Source organism: Nilaparvata lugens, chromosome 5, assembly GCF_014356525.2.
Source record: "Nilaparvata lugens isolate BPH chromosome 5, ASM1435652v1, whole genome shotgun sequence".
NCBI classification, from domain to species: domain Eukaryota; kingdom Metazoa; phylum Arthropoda; class Insecta; order Hemiptera; family Delphacidae; genus Nilaparvata; species Nilaparvata lugens.
The window spans coordinates 22,745,918-22,769,637 of record NC_052508.1 but is presented as its reverse complement, the minus strand read 5'-3'; the positions used below and the strand labels follow the sequence as shown (position 1 = coordinate 22,769,637).

The 23,720-nt window shown below is 33.0% G+C and overlaps 1 protein-coding gene across 1 annotated transcript in view; it reads left to right on the top strand.

The window, feature by feature from the left end:
- LOC111052113 (leucine-rich PPR motif-containing protein, mitochondrial) overlaps positions 1-20,501 on the top strand; it is a 56,156-nt gene extending 35,655 nt beyond the window's left edge. The window contains exons 17-23 of the mRNA XM_039427962.1: positions 437-521; positions 780-1,002; positions 1,281-1,479; positions 6,595-6,742; positions 8,000-8,133; positions 18,207-18,364; positions 20,247-20,501. Coding sequence (XP_039283896.1) covers positions 437-521; positions 780-1,002; positions 1,281-1,479; positions 6,595-6,742; positions 8,000-8,133; positions 18,207-18,364; positions 20,247-20,336 — 1,037 coding nt within the window. The 3' untranslated portion in view covers positions 20,337-20,501. The remainder of the gene's footprint in view (positions 1-436; positions 522-779; positions 1,003-1,280; positions 1,480-6,594; positions 6,743-7,999; positions 8,134-18,206; positions 18,365-20,246) is intronic.
- Positions 20,502-23,720: the final 3,219 nt, after the last annotated feature.

Genomic DNA, 23,720 nt, shown 5'->3' with positions numbered 1-23,720 from the left:
AATTTTCTCTCGCCTTATACAAAATGTTTTTCATGATTTCTACATTGTATACGAATAAATCTATTTTCATTATGTTCAAGCTGTTACTCAGCTTTTGTTATTCATCTTTAGAGTTCCATTGAGGGATTTATCGAAAAACATGATATATTCCACTCCATTTGTACAACTAATTCCACAAGGAACTTTTGATTAACAATGCGAAATATTCGAATGAATACTTTTCATTTATTTCCTCCGTCATGCCATTTTTTGCAGAGAAGAGAGAGCTGCATGCGTAATTTCTACAATATCCATATCCTATGAATTGAATGAATTATGAAAGTGTCCATAGCGCTTTCTGAAAAAACTCATTTGTTTAAAATATACTTGAAGTATTTTGATTTTCATAAAAATAATAAGTTTTTGATTATTAATGTTTTTCACTTTAAAATTTCAGATGAAGACCTTACCCTGCCTCGAAGAAAGTTGAAAATGGCATTCGCTTCCAAAAATTGGAACGCCATCATGACAGCTTACAAGGAGTAAGTCATCAATAATTTAACTATGTTCAGTAACCTTATGCTTCTTGATTTAATTCAGTTTGTTTGCCCAAATATTAACAATACGTAATGCCTGATTAATACAAACTCAAATAACAATATTATGTGTTATGTTTGTGAATAAGTGGTATTCCATAAGTCGAAGCGGATGATGCCAGGAAGAATTGAAGTAATAATTCTTTTAAATATGAGCTTTAGGTTTTTGTCATAAATGAGTTGATTGTATTTGAAATGTTGCAGGTTGAAGCAGCAGAATGTGAAACTGTCACCGGCCGAAATAGCTGGACTGATACAGTGTGCACTTGAAGAAGGAAGGCCAATCCAAACGATCGCTGAACTAGCGGGCGAAATTTTGGCTACCAACGTTGAATTTCCCCGCTTCAAACTCGCCTACTTGACCAAAAAACTTGCTCAAACTGGTGATGTTGAATCTTTGGAACATTTCGGACATTTCTTCACCGAAGTAAGTTTACACTGGATTTAAAAATATAGTTTCTAAATAATTACCCATATAGTAGTTTAATAATTACCCATATAGTAGTTTATTAATTATTAGTAGAGTAGTTTACCTTATTATAAATACAATTCAATTATTTATTTCCACATAAATAAACAACAGTATTGAACACTTTGTTCAACAAACAATGTGTTCAAAATTCTCTCTAATTTGTTCAACAAAGTGTTCAATATAATTATTATATTGTTTTGTTCTGTCTTCATAATGCTATTCTTGTTCTATAGGATCAGAAAAAAAATACCAAGTTCGAGAACATGCGCTATTTGTGCTACATTGAAGCGGGAAAGGTATCCGACATAATGGATAAAGTAGAGAAAATCGTGAGAGGAGCTAATTCAGAAGAAGATTTTAAAAAAGCTGAAAAGATTCCTTTGGGAGGAATGATCCATATTTTGAAGGCATCACCTGAAGTCTGCGAAAGAGGTAATATTTCTGTTAATTTTATCTCGAACTTGACCGAGTTCTGTTAATTCATTGTCTCTTGTCAGCATCTTGTCATTGTTTCATTCTCCACAATAATGAAGATTACTCACTCATATCTGCAAATGTACAGTTTTCCTTTAATTTAGGTTCATTATATTTTATTCCTAAATTTGACTGCTGATTGAGATCAGCCAGGAATTGGAGATGGATAAGTTTTTCTTGGTATATTTGGCAAAATATGCCATATTCAAAATCTAGCCGGGGATTGTATTAATTAATTTCCAATTAATCATTTTCTTGGAAAAATAAATCTCAATACACAATTACATCGAATAATAAACACTTTACATTTTATCCAATGAAGTAACATGCAGTATTATTCATTCTATGGTTGACAAAAATTCATTAGGCATGGCCAAAGCCGTCAGCCAGAGTTGGTAGATAAAGATAATAGTTTTCCTTAACTAATCAAGATAAAACGTTTGATAAATTTCAGTCATTGATTCCGGTACTCTATACAAGAATAGTTATAAGCCTTCCTCAACATAGACGAACTATTATTGAACTATAATTGAAAAACAAAGTTTATTCTCATTTACAAAACAAGATAAGACTCAGGTAAACAACAATAACAAAAACAATGTATTACAGAGAAGCCTAGGTTAAGAATACTAACTATTTCACAGTTCAAAAATTGAATTCATTAATAAGGAAATTTCTATATGTTCCCGCTGATCTTAAATACCCCTCCAACCGCACCCAGTCCTCCCCGTTAAGATATCTCCGCACTACTTCGTCTCCTAGTACTTGGTGCTGTAACCAATTTTTCCTTTGCCCTCCCAATACCTTACAGCGGCCTATAAAATGATAAACATCTTCCCTTTCCCCACTATTGCACAAAGAACATATTATATTAGCCCCCTCTCTACCCGGTCTGAAATTTAATGGCAATAAGGAGCCTCTTGCTTTGAATATATTACTAATGAACCGTCTCTTATTCTTATCATTCATGTAGCTTTTATTCATTTGATTATTTTCCAGTCTGAGCTCAGCATAGATTGAGTGATAATGTGCATTTTCAGCTCTATTCCATAAATCTCTTATCCACTTTTCTTCAATCTTATTAATTACATCCGAGCTTTTCAATTTCCATTCATCAGACTGAGTCACTGGGTCCACCCAATTAATATCATTCAATCCGAACAGCCTTCTCCACTCCTCGCACCATCCAAACTTATTTTGAGCCATAATAATTGTAATTTTTTTGGGAAACCTGTTATCTGATAACGCTATTGTTTTCAAAACAAAATCTCTGTTCATTCTCGAAGTTTGAAGATACATTTCTTCTACATCAGTCTCCAAATACAATATATAATTGGGAGTATTTCTAGGTAACCAGTAAAGACGCTTAATAAAAAATCTGTGGATTATTTCTAGATCGTTTCTTTCCTGATAACCCCACACCTATGCTGCATAAGTAACCATTGATCTACTAACTGCATTGAAAACTTGCCATTTTGTTGAGACAGTCACATCGTTGTTTGCTATCAGTTTATTCCACAAACTCTGAATTCCAAATTTTGCTGTACTTAATTTTTGCCTGAAATGAGCCGTTAATGACAGAGTTGATGTAAAAACTAAACCTAAATACTTATACTCCTTCACAATTTCTACAGGTTCACCCCCATACTTCCACTTCTCCCTTTTACATAGCTTTCCTCCATTTCTAAAAACCATCATCTTTGATTTCTCCATATTAATAACAAGATTCCAGCGATTACAATAAGTATGTAGTCTATCGATCATTCTCTGCATTTCAGTAACATTATCGGAAATGATTACAAGATCATCTGCATAAAGAAGAGCGTTCAATTTCATATCTCCTACCTTGATTCCCCCTCCCAAAACATCGCAAATATCATAGATAAATGCGGAGAACAAAAGTGGAGACATCAGACAGCCCTGCCTTAATCCGCTTTCAATACTTATGTCTTCAGTTTGACGCCCCTCCTTGCACCATATTGATGATTTTGCATTCGGCCCATATAGTGCTCTTATTAAATTAACAAATTTATTTGAAACTCCTATCTCAGCCAGTCTATAAAAGAGTGCTTGTCTCTCTACTGAATCGAACGCAGCTTTATAATCGACGAAGAAACAGTATAATCTTTTACGCATGGATAGAGAATGTTTAATTACGTTGAAAAGAATATAAATGTTATCAATTGCGGAGTAACCTTTCCGAAAACCTGCTTGATTCTCACTTATGACTTCTCGACCATAAATCCACTTCTCCAATCTTGTCAACAAGACACTTACAAATATTTTGTAAATTGCATTAGTAAATGAAATCGCTCTGTAGTTCTCAGGATTATTGGGATCATTTTTCTTATACAATGGAAATATTATAGACTTTGTGAATGACTCTGGTACATCAAGAAAACGAAATATACGGTTAAAAAACATGCACAATAGCTGTCGGAATTCTATTGGCGCTTCTTTAAAAAACTCAGCCGGTATTCTATCAACACCTGGTGCTTTATTGTTTCGAGTTTTTTCAAAGCTAAATCTATTTCTGTTATCTCGATTGGCTTGTCTAATGAATCGTCGATAACAAGAGGCTCAACCCACGATATCGGTCCACTACATCTAACAGGTGTATACAACTGTCTAAAGTGCTGTATCCATTGTTCTGGACTAATATTTCCACTTCGCGTAAGTTTTCCCTCCCTGAAAAACCGAGCCAGCTCCCAAAATTTCTTAGAATCCCTTACAGTTTTTAGTTTTTCCTTAATGTCGGCCCAATAAGCTTCTTTCTTTCTCTTACATAACAACTTATATTCCTTTATCTTTGACGTGTAATCGTTCTTCACTTGCTTGGAATTCGTTCTTCTAAATAATTTGAGAAGCGCAAACACGCGATCTCTGTATCTTACACATTCTCCATCAAACCAGGCATTTTTCCTGACATCAATCTTATTTCCTCTCTGCGATATTGAGCCGCTAGCTGAATCAGCTATCAATTTTGTCAATAAATTATTTGCTGCATCTATGTTTCCTGGTAGAAAATCTATTTTACGACTCTCCCCAGCAAGCCTTTCAGCATAACCACTGTCATCTAGTTTTCCCCATGTCAATTTCGGTAATAACGGTAGCAAATTTTGATTGAATTCCAACTTTTCACTAAACACATTCAAAACAATAGGCATATGATCTGAAAACATTGCAGGTAAAACACTAAATTCCTTAACTACTTTTAAACGATCTAATGCTACGCAACATAAATCGATTACTGAAGCTCCCCTTGCATTTATTAAAGTATATTCACCATCAGTATCACCCCTAACTCTTCCATTTAATATTAACAAGTTAAAATCTTCGCAGAAATCTATAATCTTTCTACCTTTTGCATTAATAACACTATCTTTGGAACTACGGATATGACTCACAGTGATATTATCTAAACTCAAATCTGGAGGTAGATTCTGAGAATTACCAATTCTCCCATTCATATCACCCATCACAATAAGATTATTAGTATCATTCCACGAGCTTAAAAAATCATACAGTGCATAATAATCAAAATCCCAATCCGCTTGTAAGCCACCGCTTAAATAAACTGGGACCACATAAATATCTTGCTTTACAAATTTGATCACATGTCTACCGTTCAAAATACTAGTTGTAATATAATCTCTCATAATTTTCCTTATTGCGATTAGCTGACCTTTTTTCGCCCTACCAAAGTGAGCATCTCTTAATGCGAATTCCCAGCTTAAAACATAATCCTTCAAATAATTTTCATAAACTATATGGTTTCCCTCTTCAACATGCGTTTCCAACAAAACAAAACAATCGAACCCCATTAAAAAACTAAACAATTGGGAATATGGCTTACCCTTTAAGCCTGCTACATTGAAGACCATAACACTTAACTCAATAGTGTGATTGTCCTGATCATGGCTGACGGCCACGCCTCACTGTTGCTCACGCGTTGCAGCGTCGTCGCCTCGCTCCTGTTGCTCTCTCGTCGCCTGCAGTACCGTCTCTGCGTGATTTCCCAGCACCTCCCGCAATTTCTGATCCGCATCCTGGTTCCCGAATGTTAACTTTCCATTCTCATCCATTCCAAAAAATACTCCACTCACGCTCAGGCGATCATGAAGAACTCGAACTCTCTCTTGAGGAAGTACCTTCAATATCTCCTTCCTTACCGCAAAAAGTCTCGATCTGGTTTTTCTTGTCTCCTTTGAAAAGTCTTTATGCACATAGAAGCCGGTCCCTCGGAGCTTCTTGGTATTATTTAGAATGTGTTCGACGTCACTATCATCGGGAAAATGCGCTATCAATGGCCCATCTTTTCTTGAAATTCTGTATCGAAATCATGTATCTCATGACCACCTTCCCATTTAAAAAAATAAAGTTGCATTCAACATGGCGGATCCAAGATGGGGGACCATATTTTCAAAGTCATATTAAAGTAGTATTTTCAATCTGAGTAGGATCCCCAATCACACCCACCGTCAAATTACCGTTGTGTATGAGATATTAAGGCGTTCTCGGACTTTTTACCCTTCCTGTATAAGATTGGCGGCTGTAGTTGAATGCTATCCCATCAACTCGTCACAACTGGCGACTATTTGACTCACTACTTGGCCAGTTCGACTTACTGCAATAAATAAATGCTGTTGTATGTACAAGCAAATTATTGTGGAAAGCGCCTGACTGAAAATTGTGAGATGCCGCATATTTCATAAATAATCTCTTTGAGTTATTTTGAAGGTTTCAATATTTACTGTGCTAAAGTTTTCGGGTTATTTTCGAGCACTGATTCAGATTCCCGTTCGATTGGTAACAGTGAACTTAATATTCAATTGATGATGGCAATATCTAAGATTTAGTTGCGTGAATTCCAAGCTCACATCACGGTTACATTGTAAGGTCACATTTTTCCTGTGTAACCTTTCTTTTCGAAAAACTTTGAAAAATAGCACCAGGCTAACCTGTCACACAGCCTTCATATTTATATTTCAACACTAAGTTTCAATAGATTTTTAAGACTATTAAAGTAACCAACTATTTATAAAAAATTGAAGATATTGATTTTTGTTTCAGTTGAAAAGTTGTGTGCTGAGTGTTCTGAGAAGGGTAACTCAGTTTTAGCGAATACTCTGTGGGCCTACTACTTATTTGTAGGTGATGTGCAATCAGCCGATCGTATCTTCAACAAGCACTTGAAGTCAAGCAACTTCCTATCCTACAGGTATGTAAACTTAGTGCCATTATTTGTTATGAAGAAGAAACTCGTAGTATATATTCAGAGGCTGGATGAATATTGTCAACTCTGTTACTCTATCAAATTAAGAACATTGGTTACTTAAGAAGAGACGAATTTGAGTGTATTAAAAATAATAACAATTAGTAATTCTATCAAACTTCTCAAGATTGGTACCATTTATTATTAACACGAACAAACGCAAGGAACAAAACGAACTCCTAGATTGGATAAGGTAGCAGTTTTACACCGTGGCAGTATTTCCATGTAGTAATTATATGACTTGATAATAGTTTATTTTTTGTTCTATATTTCTATTTCTATTCCATTCTCCATTTTTTCAATTTTTTTAATCCAATTATTCATTTCAATTTTAATTTTTCATCTGTCTCATTCTTTTCCAGATATATAACGGGTGCGACAGTGAATCGAGCGATCTGGTAACCCTGCAAATAGTTCATGTTTGTTGTGTTAGGAGAACGCGACTATCGCCATTTGTAGCACCTAGCCTACCAATAACATATTTGACACTAGGAAATCACAGAGAATACACAAAAAGTTTCTTCTCAATGTCAAAGTCACTGTTTGGTGTCTAGGTCATGTCAGAGGCCCTGAAATTGATCAGGTGCAACACAAGACCTGAGCCAGACAGGTCACTCGATATTATAATTATAATTTTTGGTGTGCAATCTAATCAAGGGAACAGTAATACAGCCATATATTGAATGTATAGCAGGTAGCATCATCTTGTTTAAAAAAAAAACATGTTTTGGTAATCAGGATTATGAGCTAATTGAGGTTGAGCAAATTTTCCAATTAAAGGAAATTCAGGATTATATTAATATAATATAAACCAGAGTATCCACAGTAACTAGACATTTTTGTCTCAAAAAATTAGGTCCTAAAATAGCCTTGATGAAATTGTGACGTTGGCACTGTGAAGAGATTTTTCTCTTCTCCCTTCGGATACTCTGATGCCCAATATGTTAATGGTAAGGCAGGAGCTACAAGAAGGCGGTAATCTCGTTCCCTACCACGACAACAATATACTTTTTGCAGTGTTGCCAAATCGCCCGAATCACTGCCGCATTCACTTCTGTAGCTTATACGTGGAATGCATCTGTTTTTTAAGAATCAATGTGTAATATTAATTAGTTCATTATAAATTGAAACTGAACATCACGAACTACTTTTGTTAGAATGTGATCTTAGTCGTGAATCAACAATTTGCCTTTTTGTCCTCAGGCTCGTATCAAACAGTGCAATCAAAAATTTAGATGAAGAATTGGCTGATACTCTCGGTAAATACCTAGAACAGTATGAACACGCCAGTTCCGCCAACCATGCTAATATTTACTCTTCAAAAATGAACATTATGAGTAAGTACTTTATATTAGGCATTCGAGCATACCACTACTGACTATTATTATATCGCTTATTATATTATTAGTTGGATTCTTAGTATTACTAATCTATGAAAATGGAAAAATCTTTAATATTATTAATGAACAATTTAAAGAATAGATTCTGGTGTACTTTGAAAGAAGCATTTTTAAAACAGTTTGATTCACATCCCAACTTTCAATATTATGATTTTGTAAAGTTGATATAGGTCCAAATAACAAAACATACTGTGTTATCTGAAATGTAGAATATGAGCCATATTTGTTTACCTGTTGTAAGAATGACTACTTGTTGGTCAGCAATAGGCTACCAATTTTCGATTGGTACTTCGAAATTTACTGTTGATTGGAAACAATTTGATATATTATTTAGTACATTTTTGTTCATTCTTATCCACCTCATTAGTTACAAGTCTGACTGTTGACATGAGATGAATTTCGATATCTACGTAGAATAAAAGTATACTTTTATACAACATGTGCCTGCACCGTTTTAAAGATGATAAAGAAGAAAATTTTGAATAAAATTTAGAATTTAGAAATAGGCAGACACATCTAAAAAATACCTGAGTCTATACCTAATTCATGCAGGTGAACGGGCTAGAGTCAAGAAAACTTCAATTAATCTTGCCATGCCTGATTTAATAGGTTTCTACTATAGAATAACACTACAATTTGAAATAATTGTAAAATACAAACAGCTTCAATAAACATTGGCAACTAAAATCGAACAACAGAAACAACAATTTCATGTTACTTTGTTGACATTCTTCATCTGATTCGGGGGCGCATTACTATCCCCGTTTAGATAGCAATACGTCACAAAACCAAACAATATCAGTCATAAAATAACAAATTAATTTCAACATGAAATTACTCAAGAAAGAAAAGCCCGTTGAACCCAAATTTCGTCGATAGTAACCCTTATAACCCATTTCATAATAATTTTGAACCCCCACTTTTGATTGACATTCTCGAATGAACCTTTGTTTCACTACACTGCACTTTCGTTGGTCTGTATGTTGCTTTATCGTCGGGGTTACAGTACCTTGTTTTTGGCGGTGAGCTTTTACCGGTTGAATTTGGCTTGACGGCGACGTCCTCTTACGTCCCTAGACCTGTCGTCTGAACGGGTGTCTTGAAGCGGTGTTACATAAAGTTGCGGAACCAAAGGGGTGGTAGTACAAGAAGTTGGTTTGGGGACACACATGAACCGCTGTAAATAAATGTATTACAGCATTAATTTCTAACTCTTCCTACAATTCATCAAAAGCTAAAACAGGAGTTTATTCTGTTATTCAATTTAGATTTTATCTTGACGTTCTGATTTCATTCTCAAAATTTAACAGATTTAAAACAAATTTACTTGCCAGAGTGTCATTAATATACAATGCAACATTTATGAAAATACCCGTAATAAATTAATATAATGCTTTTAGAAAATGAATACTTCATTAATTATGATGTTAACTTTTATATAACTTGATAGAATACTCTTAGGAAAGGAATAATTCAGATTGAAATGATGCTAACTTATATGATATTTTTCGTTTGGTTTGCGAAATCAAATATAATTTTTCATATAGTAGCTCGGCTAGTATTGTTGGAAACTTGTGCGCTAGCCAACATTTATTTTATTTATTATTTATGAACTTTAGGACGCAATCCAAGTGTAAATAACGGGCATTCGCCCAAAACTGCTCAGAACCTTAATTAAAAATGAACATTCCAGAGTTTATGATTTGATTTACCTTTAATTAAATAAAATTAGTAGACACATAGAAAATAATTTAAATTGTATTAGAATTTGAACATTCATTAACATTAATTTCCTGGAAAAGAAAAACTTTCTTCTTCGTCTATTAAGATTTCTATCATAAAAATTTACTAAATCATTCGAAAGCCTTAATGACAAGAAAACAGAGTCTGAAAAATATAATTTATAAAATGTCATAAACTCAATATGAACATAATCTTAAAAATTCCATTCCAATTTAAAGGCTATCTTCCTGACTTTCAGCAATACTCTACGATAATATATCTCCAGAAACAATAACTCAAATGTAACGTAACTGAAAACTTTCTATACTTCTTTAGAAAAAAATTTATAAGTATCTTCCATCACTAATAAAATCAAAAGGATTATTCTCAATCAATATTATTAACTTGAAAAATAACAGGCTTTGTTGATAAAATCTTTTGATTGAAGTTTCAATTAATTAATTTCCCTAAATTATATTTTAACCTTATTTTACGTACCTTAGCGGTTATTTGAAGAAACAATTATTCGTACATGAAGAAGAAACACAATTAAACCTTTCAGGACATGGCACTACTAGTAAATTTAAACATTAATAAAAAATAAAACTAGCTCCTACATTAACTACTGAAATAAACTTATAAACCTGCCCAAAAAGGGGGAAACATAGTGACTACATCTTTACTCTCGTAGTGCTCCTAGCAAAGTGTCCTCCGAAACGTAATCTGGTCTCTCGACTGGGGAATCCCCACTACTGTATTTAGAACAGGTCTCCTATTGGGCGAATGGAATCAATTTGACCAATCGTCGCGTGGCTTCTAGAGCCTTTGGACCAAATAGTAACTGCAAAATCGGTAGTTTGTTATAATTTCAATGCTTGCTGTTTTCCAACTTATCGCACTTTATGTTGCGACAGGAAGGCTGAGTTTTAGAGATAATTCCATAATCTACATTCCTCGACGACTCGGAGCCACAATTTTTAAATATCTATCATGGGAAACTCGAAGTCATGGCCGTTCATAATAGAGAGAGAAAATAATTTATTTCGCTAACTCTCTTACAATAATGGCTCTAGTCTATTGCGTATTAAATTTACTGTTATAACTTGGGAAAAGGCCTGAATTAAAAGGAGTGCTCGGCACACTCCCCCTCCTTACGGTGTGAAACACGCAAAAAGAAATCTAATCAGGATATGTTACCATAGAGGCATTCTGTATGATTTGGAGAGTCGAATTTCTGGATAGATAGTAGGATCCAATTTGAAGCGGGCCCTCTTCAAAAGAAATCTCTTTAATCATTCTGAAATTCAGCAAAATGTATAACTAATAGAGATTTTGTGGCAAGAGTCTTTAAAACTGTGGCAAGAGTCAGGACAAAACAATATGGACGTGTCCACCTTTTAAGTAGGTACTAAAGACGGACCGACTATAATAATCTTGAATACTTCAATCACTTTATTGAGTCCCTGGTTATTTTCTTGGCAAACTCTAACATGGGAAAACGTTTAAAAGACAACATAGTTTTAATTGGTCCCTATGTTACTCTGCTGTTGTAAAATATGGAGTACGTTGATTATAATAGTAAAGGATGAAACTTTTTCACTCTGCTGAATGTATTGAAATCTAACTATCATTACTATAGAGTTGAGAGTGCAACATATTTTTAACAATATAAAGCAATTCAATAGGCAATACTATTCTACATAGACTACGATTCAAAGATAATAATGGTTGAAACTGCAACGCTAGCAAGCCATCGGAGAGCAATGACACACGCTTGATGTACATTCCGTAGCTATGAAAATTTTCTATCCATTATTGTATTCCAGCAGGAAATTTCTATCACTGAATTGTATTAAAGTGAACTAAAACGGAATCAGTTGAACTGAATAAACCTATGATAAGATTATAATTGTATTAATCACGGAAGGTAAACTAATAAAGAATAGGGATATCAACAAAATAATATGAAATATAAAGCGAATAGAATATAAAATATGAGGCCTTAGACATTATCCTTATTATTTTATGAATGAGAATATATTTTATCTATGTGTACTAACTCCTAACTAGGTAAATGTATAATTCTTAACTATGAATGGATGAGTATTAAGCTATTGAAAATGGGTATAGTATAGAATATTATGATAAATCGTCTTATGCTAAATAACTTATTATTATTAGAGACATCACATACATACATTGCTACATAGGATATTATGACTGTTGATAACCTCAAAAATTGATTATCACCCGATCTGCCAAACAATCAATTATCTACTACCGTGGGAAAACTGTACCATCATTTCATTTACCGCGAGTATGCAGCCGTGCATGAAATAAAATTAAACCTAATTCACCTACCTAAATATATTTAATATTACGAAGTTAATACATAATTTTAATGACTAATCTAGTTGCGCAAGTTATTTACATTCCGGAATTTTTTCTATATACATTATATTGTCACGTAACAAAATCTTTGACTAATAAACCCTTCATGAACCCGTAATGAATCCTTCTAACAAATACGGTAAATATCTTTATCATAACTCTTTTTCTCTTTTCTCCTTCTCATTCATTAGGAATCATCTCGTTGAGTGTATAGAGACAAGGCTATAGAGTGGCGCCATACTCACAAAAAAAATCTTGTCTTCAATAGACTGATCTGTTTCCTATTTTTTTCTGATCTGTTTCGGATATTTTTCAACATGCCTCAAGCGTGATTTTGCATTCTACAATCATGAGAAAAACACTTTTCATTATAATATTCCAGTGAGAAACCTCTACCACAGAGCGCTAGTCAAAACAAAACTATGATCGAGAGCCAGGCTATTATTTATCGCAAACTCAAAGTACGTGACATTTTCTCTAAACACTGGGAGCATAATTTTCATCGCATGATTTAATAATATGAAAATCCAGCTCGATCAACTAGCTTAGGACTGCTAATGCTTGACTTCTGATTAACAACATTATTGAATTTACCAATACATTGATAGACTACTATTACACTATTACTGATTTACAAGTGCACTGACATTTCCAACCTTACTGGAGCCTCACATATTTCTCAACAATAAACTTCATATCCAACTAGTTTCAATTACTCTACTAGATCTCAAAATATCTCAACTTATTCACATGGAAAACTTGATTGCAATTTTACTATTCATCATTAAAAAAATTGATCATTTCATTAAAGATTTTCCTATTTTTTTTATTTATTAATACCTTTTGACCACTTATCTCTAAAGGGTCCTACTACTGTTAATTACCTCAATTTAATTTTGCCAACAAAAATTCTATTTCCTTTTTGACACGAATTTTCCTACATATTTCTACTTTCATATCCCCAATTAACTTTTTAATCAACCTTTCATCTCTCAACTACAGAATAATTTAAAGTCATGCTTAACTCAAGAGATTTTCCCTTTTCATTTCAAATTCAACTAGAAGAATTTCACTGTTAATTTTATTTTAATTTAACCCGTTCAGTACTGTTCCAATATTTATTTCTACTTTCACTGATAACCATTTTAACACCTAGGTACTCGAAAAAGTTTCTCTATTATTTTATTTGTATACCTTAACTAATCACTTTAAATATTTATTGTCTAAAACTTTCAATTTTCGTTACCATACCAAATTTCTAAGCAGCTTTAAACTCAATAATACCCCTTTTTTTACTACTTATTACTTGTGTTTTTGCGGCTGACTTTCCTACAAACATTAACGAACCATTTGACTGGGGTTCCCTAAACTGCATTACGCTGATTGTTTTCCTTACAATCACTACGAAGACCCACTAAATATTCTAGATTTCGGTTTACGTTATTCTACTGACGAGCCCCATAACTCTCGAATGAACCAGACCGTTTACTAGATACAAAAAATCTCAGCTCACACCATCTTCGGTGCCTTTCGCTGAAATTATACAATTCCACCGTACAAATTTGCAAGGTTAGTCACAGCTAAATTCCTTGATTTGTTACATGGACAACTATCGGGCAGTGCTCCGTTCTCTCTGGACACGGACCTACACTCGCGCCGATTACCTAAATTCAACAACAACACACACAGGCAGGACATCCCCTTGTCCTCCTCTAAATCTTGAGTCTCAACTAAACAAACAAAAAAAATTCCCCACAGTCTACAGGAAACGTCATCAACACAACGGATCTTTACACTATCACTACGCATGCCTACCGCAAAAATCACACCTAAAAAAAAATATCTCCAATAATAAAACTGATTCACCTTTTCGAGAATAAACATTACTGATAAAGGGACTTAACAACCTCATCTCAATCAACTTATTTTTATACAAATTCCCAAGGATTTGATTATCGTTTCAACTTTAATCTACAATACCCAATTATTTAGTTTAAACATCTCAAGGCCAAAACTACTCATCAACTTTTCAAAACTACATATCAACAATAACTAATAAAACAGTTTCCTATTTATTCTCTGATTACCTTCGATCTACCTAAACTTATCAAAAAAAATTTCCTATTTTCCTCAAACATTCTCCCAGAATAATTTCCGAATTTTCCTAATTTACTTGGGTTGGCCTTTAAAATCTCAATATTCACTTTCACTACTACTATACTATGATGATACTCAAGTACCCGATGCATGAGACCAGAATACGTACGTTGACATCACAATAATTTCTATCACCATTCACGGAATTACAGAATGCAAAAAATTTATTCAGCACTTAGAATCAGTTGTTTCTCACATATGCTAGTTTCTTCTACTAATTTTTATTCTACCGTTAAACCTTTAATTTCTCAATAATCAATTTCAATATGAAGTTTTAGAATACTTTCAACTTAAGCTTCAATGATACCTGACTTTATCTTCAAGCACTTCAAAAGATTTTCATTTTAATGGATTTACTGAACTGAATAACATTCCTATTTCATCTACAATTATTTAAACTTCAGAAAAATTGGAGTAGCAACTATAAATTATTCATTCAACTCCAAACCTAAAATATTGACAGTTAACACGTTCACAGAATGAAATATTAAGTATAGACTCAGAAAAATTGATCTAGTATTATTAGAGTAAGTTATGAAAAATTTATTTTTTTAGAAAATTTGAATTCCAGAGATTTAAATATCTCTAGACAGCAGAGTGGCGCAGTTGTGTGCCTTTACCTTTTAAAAGATGATAAAGAAGATAATTTTGAAAAATTTAGAATTTAGAAATAGGCAGACACATCTAAAAAATACCTGAGTCTATACCTAATTCATGCAGGTGAACGGGCTAGAGTCAAGAAAACTTCAATTAATCTTGCCATGCCTGATTTAATAGGTTTCTACTATAGAATAACACTACAATTTGAAATAATTGTAAAATACAAACAGCTTCAATAAACATTGGCAACTAAAATCGAACAACAGAAACAACAATTTCATGTTACTTTGTTGACATTCTTCATCTGATTCGGGGGCGCATTACTATCCCCGTTTAGATAGCAATACGTCACAAAACCAAACAATATCAGTCATAAAATAACAAATTAATTTCAACATGAAATTACTCAAGAAAGAAAAGCCCGTTGAACCCAATTTCGTCGATAGTAACCCTTATAACCCATTTCATAATAATTTTGAACCCCCACTTTTGATTGACATTCTCGAATGAACCTTTGTTTCACTACACTGCACTTTCGTTGGTCTGTATGTTGCTTTATCGTCGGGGTTACAGTACCTTGTTTTTGGCGGTGAGCTTTTACCGGTTGAATTTGGCTTGACGGCGACGTCCTCTTACGTCCCTAGACCTGTCGTCTGAACGGGTGTCTTGAAGCGGTGTTACATAAAGTTGCGGAACCAAAGGGGTGGTAGTACAAGAAGTTGGTTTGGGGACACACATGAACCGCTGTAAATAAATGTATTACAGCATTAATTTCTAACTCTTCCTACAATTCATCAAAAGCTAAAACAGGAGTTTATTCTGTTATTCAATTTAGATTTTATCTTGACGTTCTGATTTCATTCTCAAAATTTAACAGATTTAAAACAAATTTACTTGCCAGAGTGTCATTAATATACAATGCAACATTTATGAAAATACCCGTAATAAATTAATATAATGCTTTTAGAAAATGAATACTTCATTAATTATGATGTTAACTTTTATATAACTTGATAGAATACTCTTAGGAAAGGAATAATTCAGATTGAAATGATGCTAACTTATATGATATTTTTCGTTTGGTTTGCGAAATCAAATATAATTTTTCATATAGTAGCTCGGCTAGTATTGTTGGAAACTTGTGCGCTAGCCAACATTTATTTTATTTATTATTTATGAACTTTAGGACGCAATCCAAGTGTAAATAACGGGCATTCGCCCAAAACTGCTCAGAACCTTAATTAAAAATGAACATTCCAGAGTTTATGATTTGATTTACCTTTAATTAAATAAAATTAGTAGACACATAGAAAATAATTTAAATTGTATTAGAATTTGAACATTCATTAACATTAATTTCCTGGAAAAGAAAAACTTTCTTCTTCGTCTATTAAGATTTCTATCATAAAAATTTACTAAATCATTCGAAAGCCTTAATGACAAGAAAACAGAGTCTGAAAAATATAAATTTATAAAATGTCATAAACTCAATATGAACATAATCTTGAAAATTCCATTCCAATTTAAAGGCTATCTTCCTGACTTTCAGCAATACTCTACGATAATATATCTCCAGAAACAATAACTCAAATGTAACGTAACTGAAAACTTTCTATACTTCTTTAGAAAAAATTTATAAGTATCTTCCATCACTAATAAAATCAAAAGGATTATTCTCAATCAATATTATTAACTTGAAAAATAACAGGCTTTGTTGATAAAATCTTTTGATTGAAGTTTCAATTAATTAATTTCCCTAAATTATATTTTAACCTTATTTTACGTACCTTAGCGGTTATTTGAAGAAACAATTATTCGTACATGAAGAAGAAACACAATTAAACCTTTCAGGACATGGCACTACTAGTAAATTTAAACATTAATAAAAAAATAAAACTAGCTCCTACATTAACTACTGAAATAAACTTATAAACCTGCCCAAAAAGGGGGAAACATAGTGACTACATCTTTACTCTCGTAGTGCTCCTAGCAAAGTGTCCTCCGAAACGTAATCTGGTCTCTCGACTGGGGAATCCCCACTACTGTATTTAGAAACAGGTCTCCTATTGGGCGAATGGAATCAATTTGACCAATCGTCGCGTGGCTTCTAGAGCCTTTGGACCAAATAGTAACTGCAAAATCGGTAGTTTGTTATAATTTCAATGCTTGCTGTTTTCCAACTTATCGCACTTTATGTCGCGACAGGAAGGCTGAGTTTTAGAGATAATTCCATAATCTACATTCCTCGACGACTCGGAGCCACAATTTTTAAATATCTATCATGGGAAACTCGAAGTCATGGCCGTTCATAATAGAGAGAGAAAATAATTTATTTCGCTAACTCTCTTACAATAATGGCTCTAGTCTATTGCGTATTAAATTTACTGTTATAATTTGGGAAAAGGCCTGAATTAAAAGGAGTGCTCGGCACAAACATTAATGCTTCTGAAATCTAATCGGTAGAACTCAATTATTAACACGATTACTGGTACTCTGAGATATTTATGTTTTATGAGAATTAATAAATTATAATAACATACATTTTATCTTATAAACCGTATTATTCAAAAGGTAAACCTTTCTCATCTCAAAACCTCATCTATAAAATATTCTCAAGAACGTTATTAGCTAAGCACTCTGGTTGCCTAGCAATAAGAACTTATCAAAAATTATAGTATGCATTGTAATTAAAGCGTTCTTGGTTAAGAACGTACTTAAGAATCCTAACTAAATACAGCCTAAATACAGTTGCCTGGCAACTAATTAACAAGCTCCAACCAGAATAATTAATTAAAAAAAAGACAATTTACATTTCTTTCCTTGGCTTAGAAGCTTTTAAAAACCCCCAAATTGTTTAGTGTTTAATTATTGTTTCAATTAGTGTTTTTAATCTGTTATTTTGTATTAAAAACTTTTCAAAAGAAGGTATTATGATTTTTTAAAGAAAAAATAACTAGCCCTGAATGTATACATTTAAGGAAAACCTCGTAGCCTAATATGTTTAGTACTGTGTCTGTAATTTTTTTCCATGTTATTACTATTTAATAACCATTATGGAATAATTAAACTTCTTGAAAATTTATTCTACTCTTTATAATAGTTTTTATCTTTTTATAAGTTACTTGAACAATTTTTTTCAGTCAGGAAGAATGAGATGGAGAGAGCATTGGAATTTCTACATAGTATTTCAAGTAAGGTTCCTACTTCCGAATTGAGCCCTGTTGTTATGATTCAATTGAAGAAATACGCCACTGCCCGTGGAAAGAGTTTCCCTTACGAGATTCCACAATCAAAACAGGTACAGTTGTTAAAACACCTTGCTAAAATAATCTAGTTATCTAAATTCCACATCAATTTTACAAAAATATCTCGCTATATCGAAAAATATTTTTATTATATTTGAACGAGCGTTAACGAGTTTTCACTTTTGACTTACTGAAGCCCAAAGTCGTTGTACGTCTGTTTGTATTTTCTAAAATAGATAGAATTGATCAATCAGCTTCAAATTTTGAACACGCATTCTTCGATCCCTTTTGCAGGTCAAGCTCGTTGGACAACAAAATTGACTCACCCCTTCCTTTTTTCAGGATATAAAAATAACATTGAGAGTGCATAAGAAGAAAAAAAATTGTTGCGATTTATCATTTAGTCAGCTGAAGAATACATTGCATGCAATTACAACAGTTTTCATTCATTCATAACATCAGCTGAGGCTATTTGGGAGCTATCAAACAGACAGGCCTTCATGCACTGACACATGATTTTAGCTGGTTAATATAAAACATAATTTACAACAATTTTTACATCAACAAACTGATACGGGTTGAGATAGCAATGTGCGGTTTTCGCTATTCATTTTCTCTTGGAACTCTGTATCGAAATCATGTATCATTAATTTGGATTCATATGAGGGACAAATATGTTGAAACGACAGAGTAATATTATTGAATTTGGATTCATATGAGCGACAAATATCTTGAAATGGCAGACTAATTATTGAAGAGTAATTTTTCATTTCAAATAGGAACCCTAATGAAATCTACTGTCAATATTATTCTTGTAGAAGAAATATTTGGCTGTTTCCATAATTTTCACCAACTCTATAAGGTATAATCAAAAGTTGCGGGTTTCAAAGATTATATACAACAGTTCCTGAGCGAATTCTCCAACCCAGGGGGTCACTAATAAATATGCTGAATGAAATTAATTTTCATTGTTACAATATTAGAATTGAAGTATGAATGCAATTTCCTTCTCTGTAATGTTATCTCCCATTAAATTCTACTGAAAGATCATCCAATACATTGGATGATTTATAATTTTTTCCTCTTAATGACGATTAGATGATAGTTCGCTGGCTATTCGGAAGAAATTACAAATTCATTGATGTTGAAAAAGAATTACAGTAACTGCTTTAGGTGTATTGACTATTGCATTTATGTTAATGAAAATATTGATTCATTGGGTTATATTAAGGAACAACATATTTTTCTAACCTTCGAATGCTGAATAATTATTGTGATTTCCACGTACCCACTTTTATTTCTTAACTTTACTATCGAAAAATGGTAGACTATTTGATTTTGAAGTAGTTAATTTCGCCAACTTTTCGCTTATTTAACCATTTTAATTTTGTTTGTAATATTATTATTTATGAAAGATGTCTGGGATACCAGCTTTTAAAAATACAGTACTCACATAACTATCATTTTGTCGGAATAGTCTAAGTGACCGTAGTCAGTCGAATGGGTTTGTAACCCACAAGTCTTGTGCTCGCTCTCCGGCCTAAACTATTTTGTTAGGCCACTCCTAGGTTTTGGAATTATTTGTTTGGCACGTTGGTCTCTTCTGCCTAAAAACGTTCGACTGGTCTACAACAGGTCCGTTGGTCCTGAAAATGATTCAGGTTCAATTTGAAAACCTAGACATAAAATCTGAATAATATTCAATCTATGCAATATGTACTATTTTTTATTGTCTTTTAGTAAGAACACTTTCCTTTTTCACAGACTTGTGCACATAGGAGGCTTTTGTTTCATATACGTATGATAAACATTCTATTTTGTTTTGTGTGAGATGTATTTTTTATGAAGGAATAAAATTATTTCCAATTTCAAATTTTCATTTCCTGTTTTATTGATCAATGACTTTTAATACATTGATTGTTTTTCTTGGTTCAGGGGAGGAAAGGTGATCAGGAAGATATCTCAGACAGTGACAGTGAGGAATACAACAATTCAAGACAAACCAATCAGAGGCTAAGTAGTTAACCAAATCAAAGGAAACCGCATCGTTAATTTTCTCACTGTAGAACCAGTTTATTGACTTTTGTACATTGTTTTTGTTTGTAATTAGCAATTATTATGATTAGTGAATGATATACCGTGTATAGAGAATATCAGTTTTATAAATTATATGATGTTCTTTAAAATCAAGCTGTTTCTCTCTTTTTGTGTAGTTGACCATAAAAGTCCAGATCTTTTAATCTTGTTAACATGAGGCGTTGTCAATCAGACACGTCTTGGCATAGATGTCAAAGACCAAACTGACAAATTATTTGAAACGAGAAGACTTATACTAACTACTTGGTAGAATGAAGCTGCCAGTTAGGCTGGAGATGTATCAAGAAAATAATATTTCTTAAATACCAGAAAAATTGAAAAAAATTTAAAATTCATAGAATGGAAAAAATTGACTTTTCATAATTTAAATGTTATTGAAAAACATAATAGAATCCATGATTCAAGCATGAACTAAGCATTTCAGAAACAGGGCATTTTTGTTTCGGGCAACAGAAGGAAAGCAAGTGTTTTAATGTTGTCTACATGACTGGCGTTGCCTCTTGACTGATCGGTTTATGTAGGTCTAGATGGTGAACGAACTGGAATGTATTCAGGAAGAGATTACATACACACAAATATCTAAGAAATACTGAAACAATTGAAGGCTGCACAATGTATGACCGTATGAGAATCTCAATTCTGTAATACCGGTCAACTTTCTACTTTGAACACATTCTTGTTCGGTTTTTGGAACGAGCGTAGCGACCATTATAATATTCTCTTCAATATGATGTATTATTTCACTATTTCGTGTTTTCTTTTCATTGTTGTTGCAGTTTCAATGTGGGGGGGGGGTAAAATTTTCAATTTTGACAACGAAATTTGAGGGAAATGTCTGCAACACATTTTTTGACTTTAAAGCTCAATTGGGACTAATTAGGAGGTTAACATAGCGAAAGTGCACATCTCTAGCCCGTCTGTTGAAGGTGTCGAACCGTTAAGTTGCAGAGTTTAATATTCCTCCCCACGCATTAAAGCATAGATAACAATGAAAGGAAAACATGAAATAGTGAAATAATACATCATATTGAAGAGAATATAATGCTCTATAAACCTATGATAAGCATTCATTTACATTCAAAGAGCAGAATACTTTATGAAAATCTTTTATTTTAACAATTTTACACTTTCAAGATCGAATATCTTGAAAAATGTTGGAAATTTCATAGAACTTCGCTGAACAAAAATTCTAGAGAATTTATCAAGCTTCATTTTTGAATGTCAATTAAAGGCATTTCACCCAAGATATTTATAAACATGCAAGCAAAAAATTGAAAAATACAACTTTAAAACCACCTTCATCCCTTCATCACAAGAGGTAAGAAGGATAGGGGCTATTGATATGTTAACCTTCCAACTGGTCAACAAAGCTAAGTCAAAAATAGTGTTTAAAACACATCCTCCAAATTCCTTTGTCAATTGATCGATTCTTACAAAACTGAAGATTTCACACTCAACATTAAAGCTGCTGCAACAGTATTCATCAAATTAAAGAAAATTGTATGCTTTATTAGCTCATAATCAGCATGGATTTTTTACATCGTTTTTTGAAAAGTTATGAGCAAAAATTTGGAGGAAAACGTTTTTTTTTCTAAAATGTCACACCTTTGAGAGCTGATATCTCGAAAACTATAAAAGATATAGAAAAACTTGTGAGATCAATATTGTAGGAAATTATGTAAGCTAATTTTGTATAGTCATGTTCTTGATGCATAGTTTCGAGCTGTTTGGGAGAAACAAAAAATGGTACCTTTGAACCACTACCTCTCCCTTAACTCGAAGGGTGTGTTAACCCACCCTGTTAAACTTTGAACCACCTCCACCCCCTTAACACTTTTGATATGTTTACCTGCTCACTACCCTAAATATAGATCTGCGGGGTCAGAAATTGTCTTCCAAACTTTTCCTTCTATAACCCTTCGTTGCCTGGTATTTAAAAAAAGTTTTGTTGATTTGAAAAAATGTAAAATTTATTTATTGACCAAGAGAAGTGAGGTCTAAGATTCAAGTCGACGGTTTTGCATTTTTCTTTATGTTTATATTTATGTTCCGCATTTACAGCGAAACGCCGCAATAGATTTTCATGAAATTTGACAGGTATGTTCATTTTTTAATTTCGCGTCAACGTATACTTTAGGCTTTTTTGAAATTTTGCATTTTAAGGATAATACAAAAAGAAAAGGGGTCTCCTTTGAACGCCAATATTACCGTAGAAATCAGACTAGAATTATTCATCATAAATCAGCTGTCTAGTGGACTATAATATTACCCGTTCAAAAACACCGAACATCTTGAAAATGTATCATCAACGTTAGTAGACATTGTCTACTAACTTTGTCTTTCCATAAGCTGAGGCAATGACTAGTTTGGAGTTATTGATAGAAAACATTTTTTTACATTTTTCTTTTTTAATCTGATGATTAAAATTGCAACAAATATTATTGAAAAGAAATTGATTTCTAAAATCATGAAAAGTGAGAAATTAAGTTTGTAAGGAATCAGCATTATGGTTGTTTATTTTGTTAATCCAACACACCGATTTTTCGCCAACACAACACAGAATGTTGTCTGATGTGTTGATTGGATTGGCGTATCGACGGCAGCCAGACCTGATAACAGCGCTCACACTCACATTCCGGGACGACACGTCACGATACGATAGGACAGAAAGCTCTATGTTTATTTTAGATTTTTTCTAGACATTTTAAATTGATAAATTATTTATTAATTTTTGAGAAAACATAACAGGTCAATGTAACTTAATGAGCGCGAGGTCTACTGTTCACAGAACTACACTAGTTTAAGATTTTGACTACAGCTGGTGCCATAATGTAGGCTTTGTCACAGCTTCTTGAAGAAGATGATTGTAATCTGTTGAAGCATAATTTTGCTAGGTATCCATGTTTGTGACAAAAAAGTTATTTTATTTTCAATCACCTATTAAATTTTTTTTTCAAATGTGAGAATATTGATACTGATGGGCACGCATCATGAAAAATATTGAATCCCTACCTTATAGAAATAGACACGGCCAGACATCTGTTTAATGTATGCAATGAATAATCCACTGATTGATTATGAATAATTCCATAGTCTGATTGATCCTATCATCAAAGTAGATTATCTTTATATAATAAAAGCGAAATGGCACTCACTCACTGACTGATTGACTCACTCACTCGCAGAACTAAAAATCTACCGGACCAAAAACGTTCAAATTTGGTAGGTATGTTCAGTTGGCCCTTTAGAGGCGCACTAAGAAATCTTTTGGCGATATTCAAACTCTAAGGGTGGTTTTTAAGGGTTTAAAGT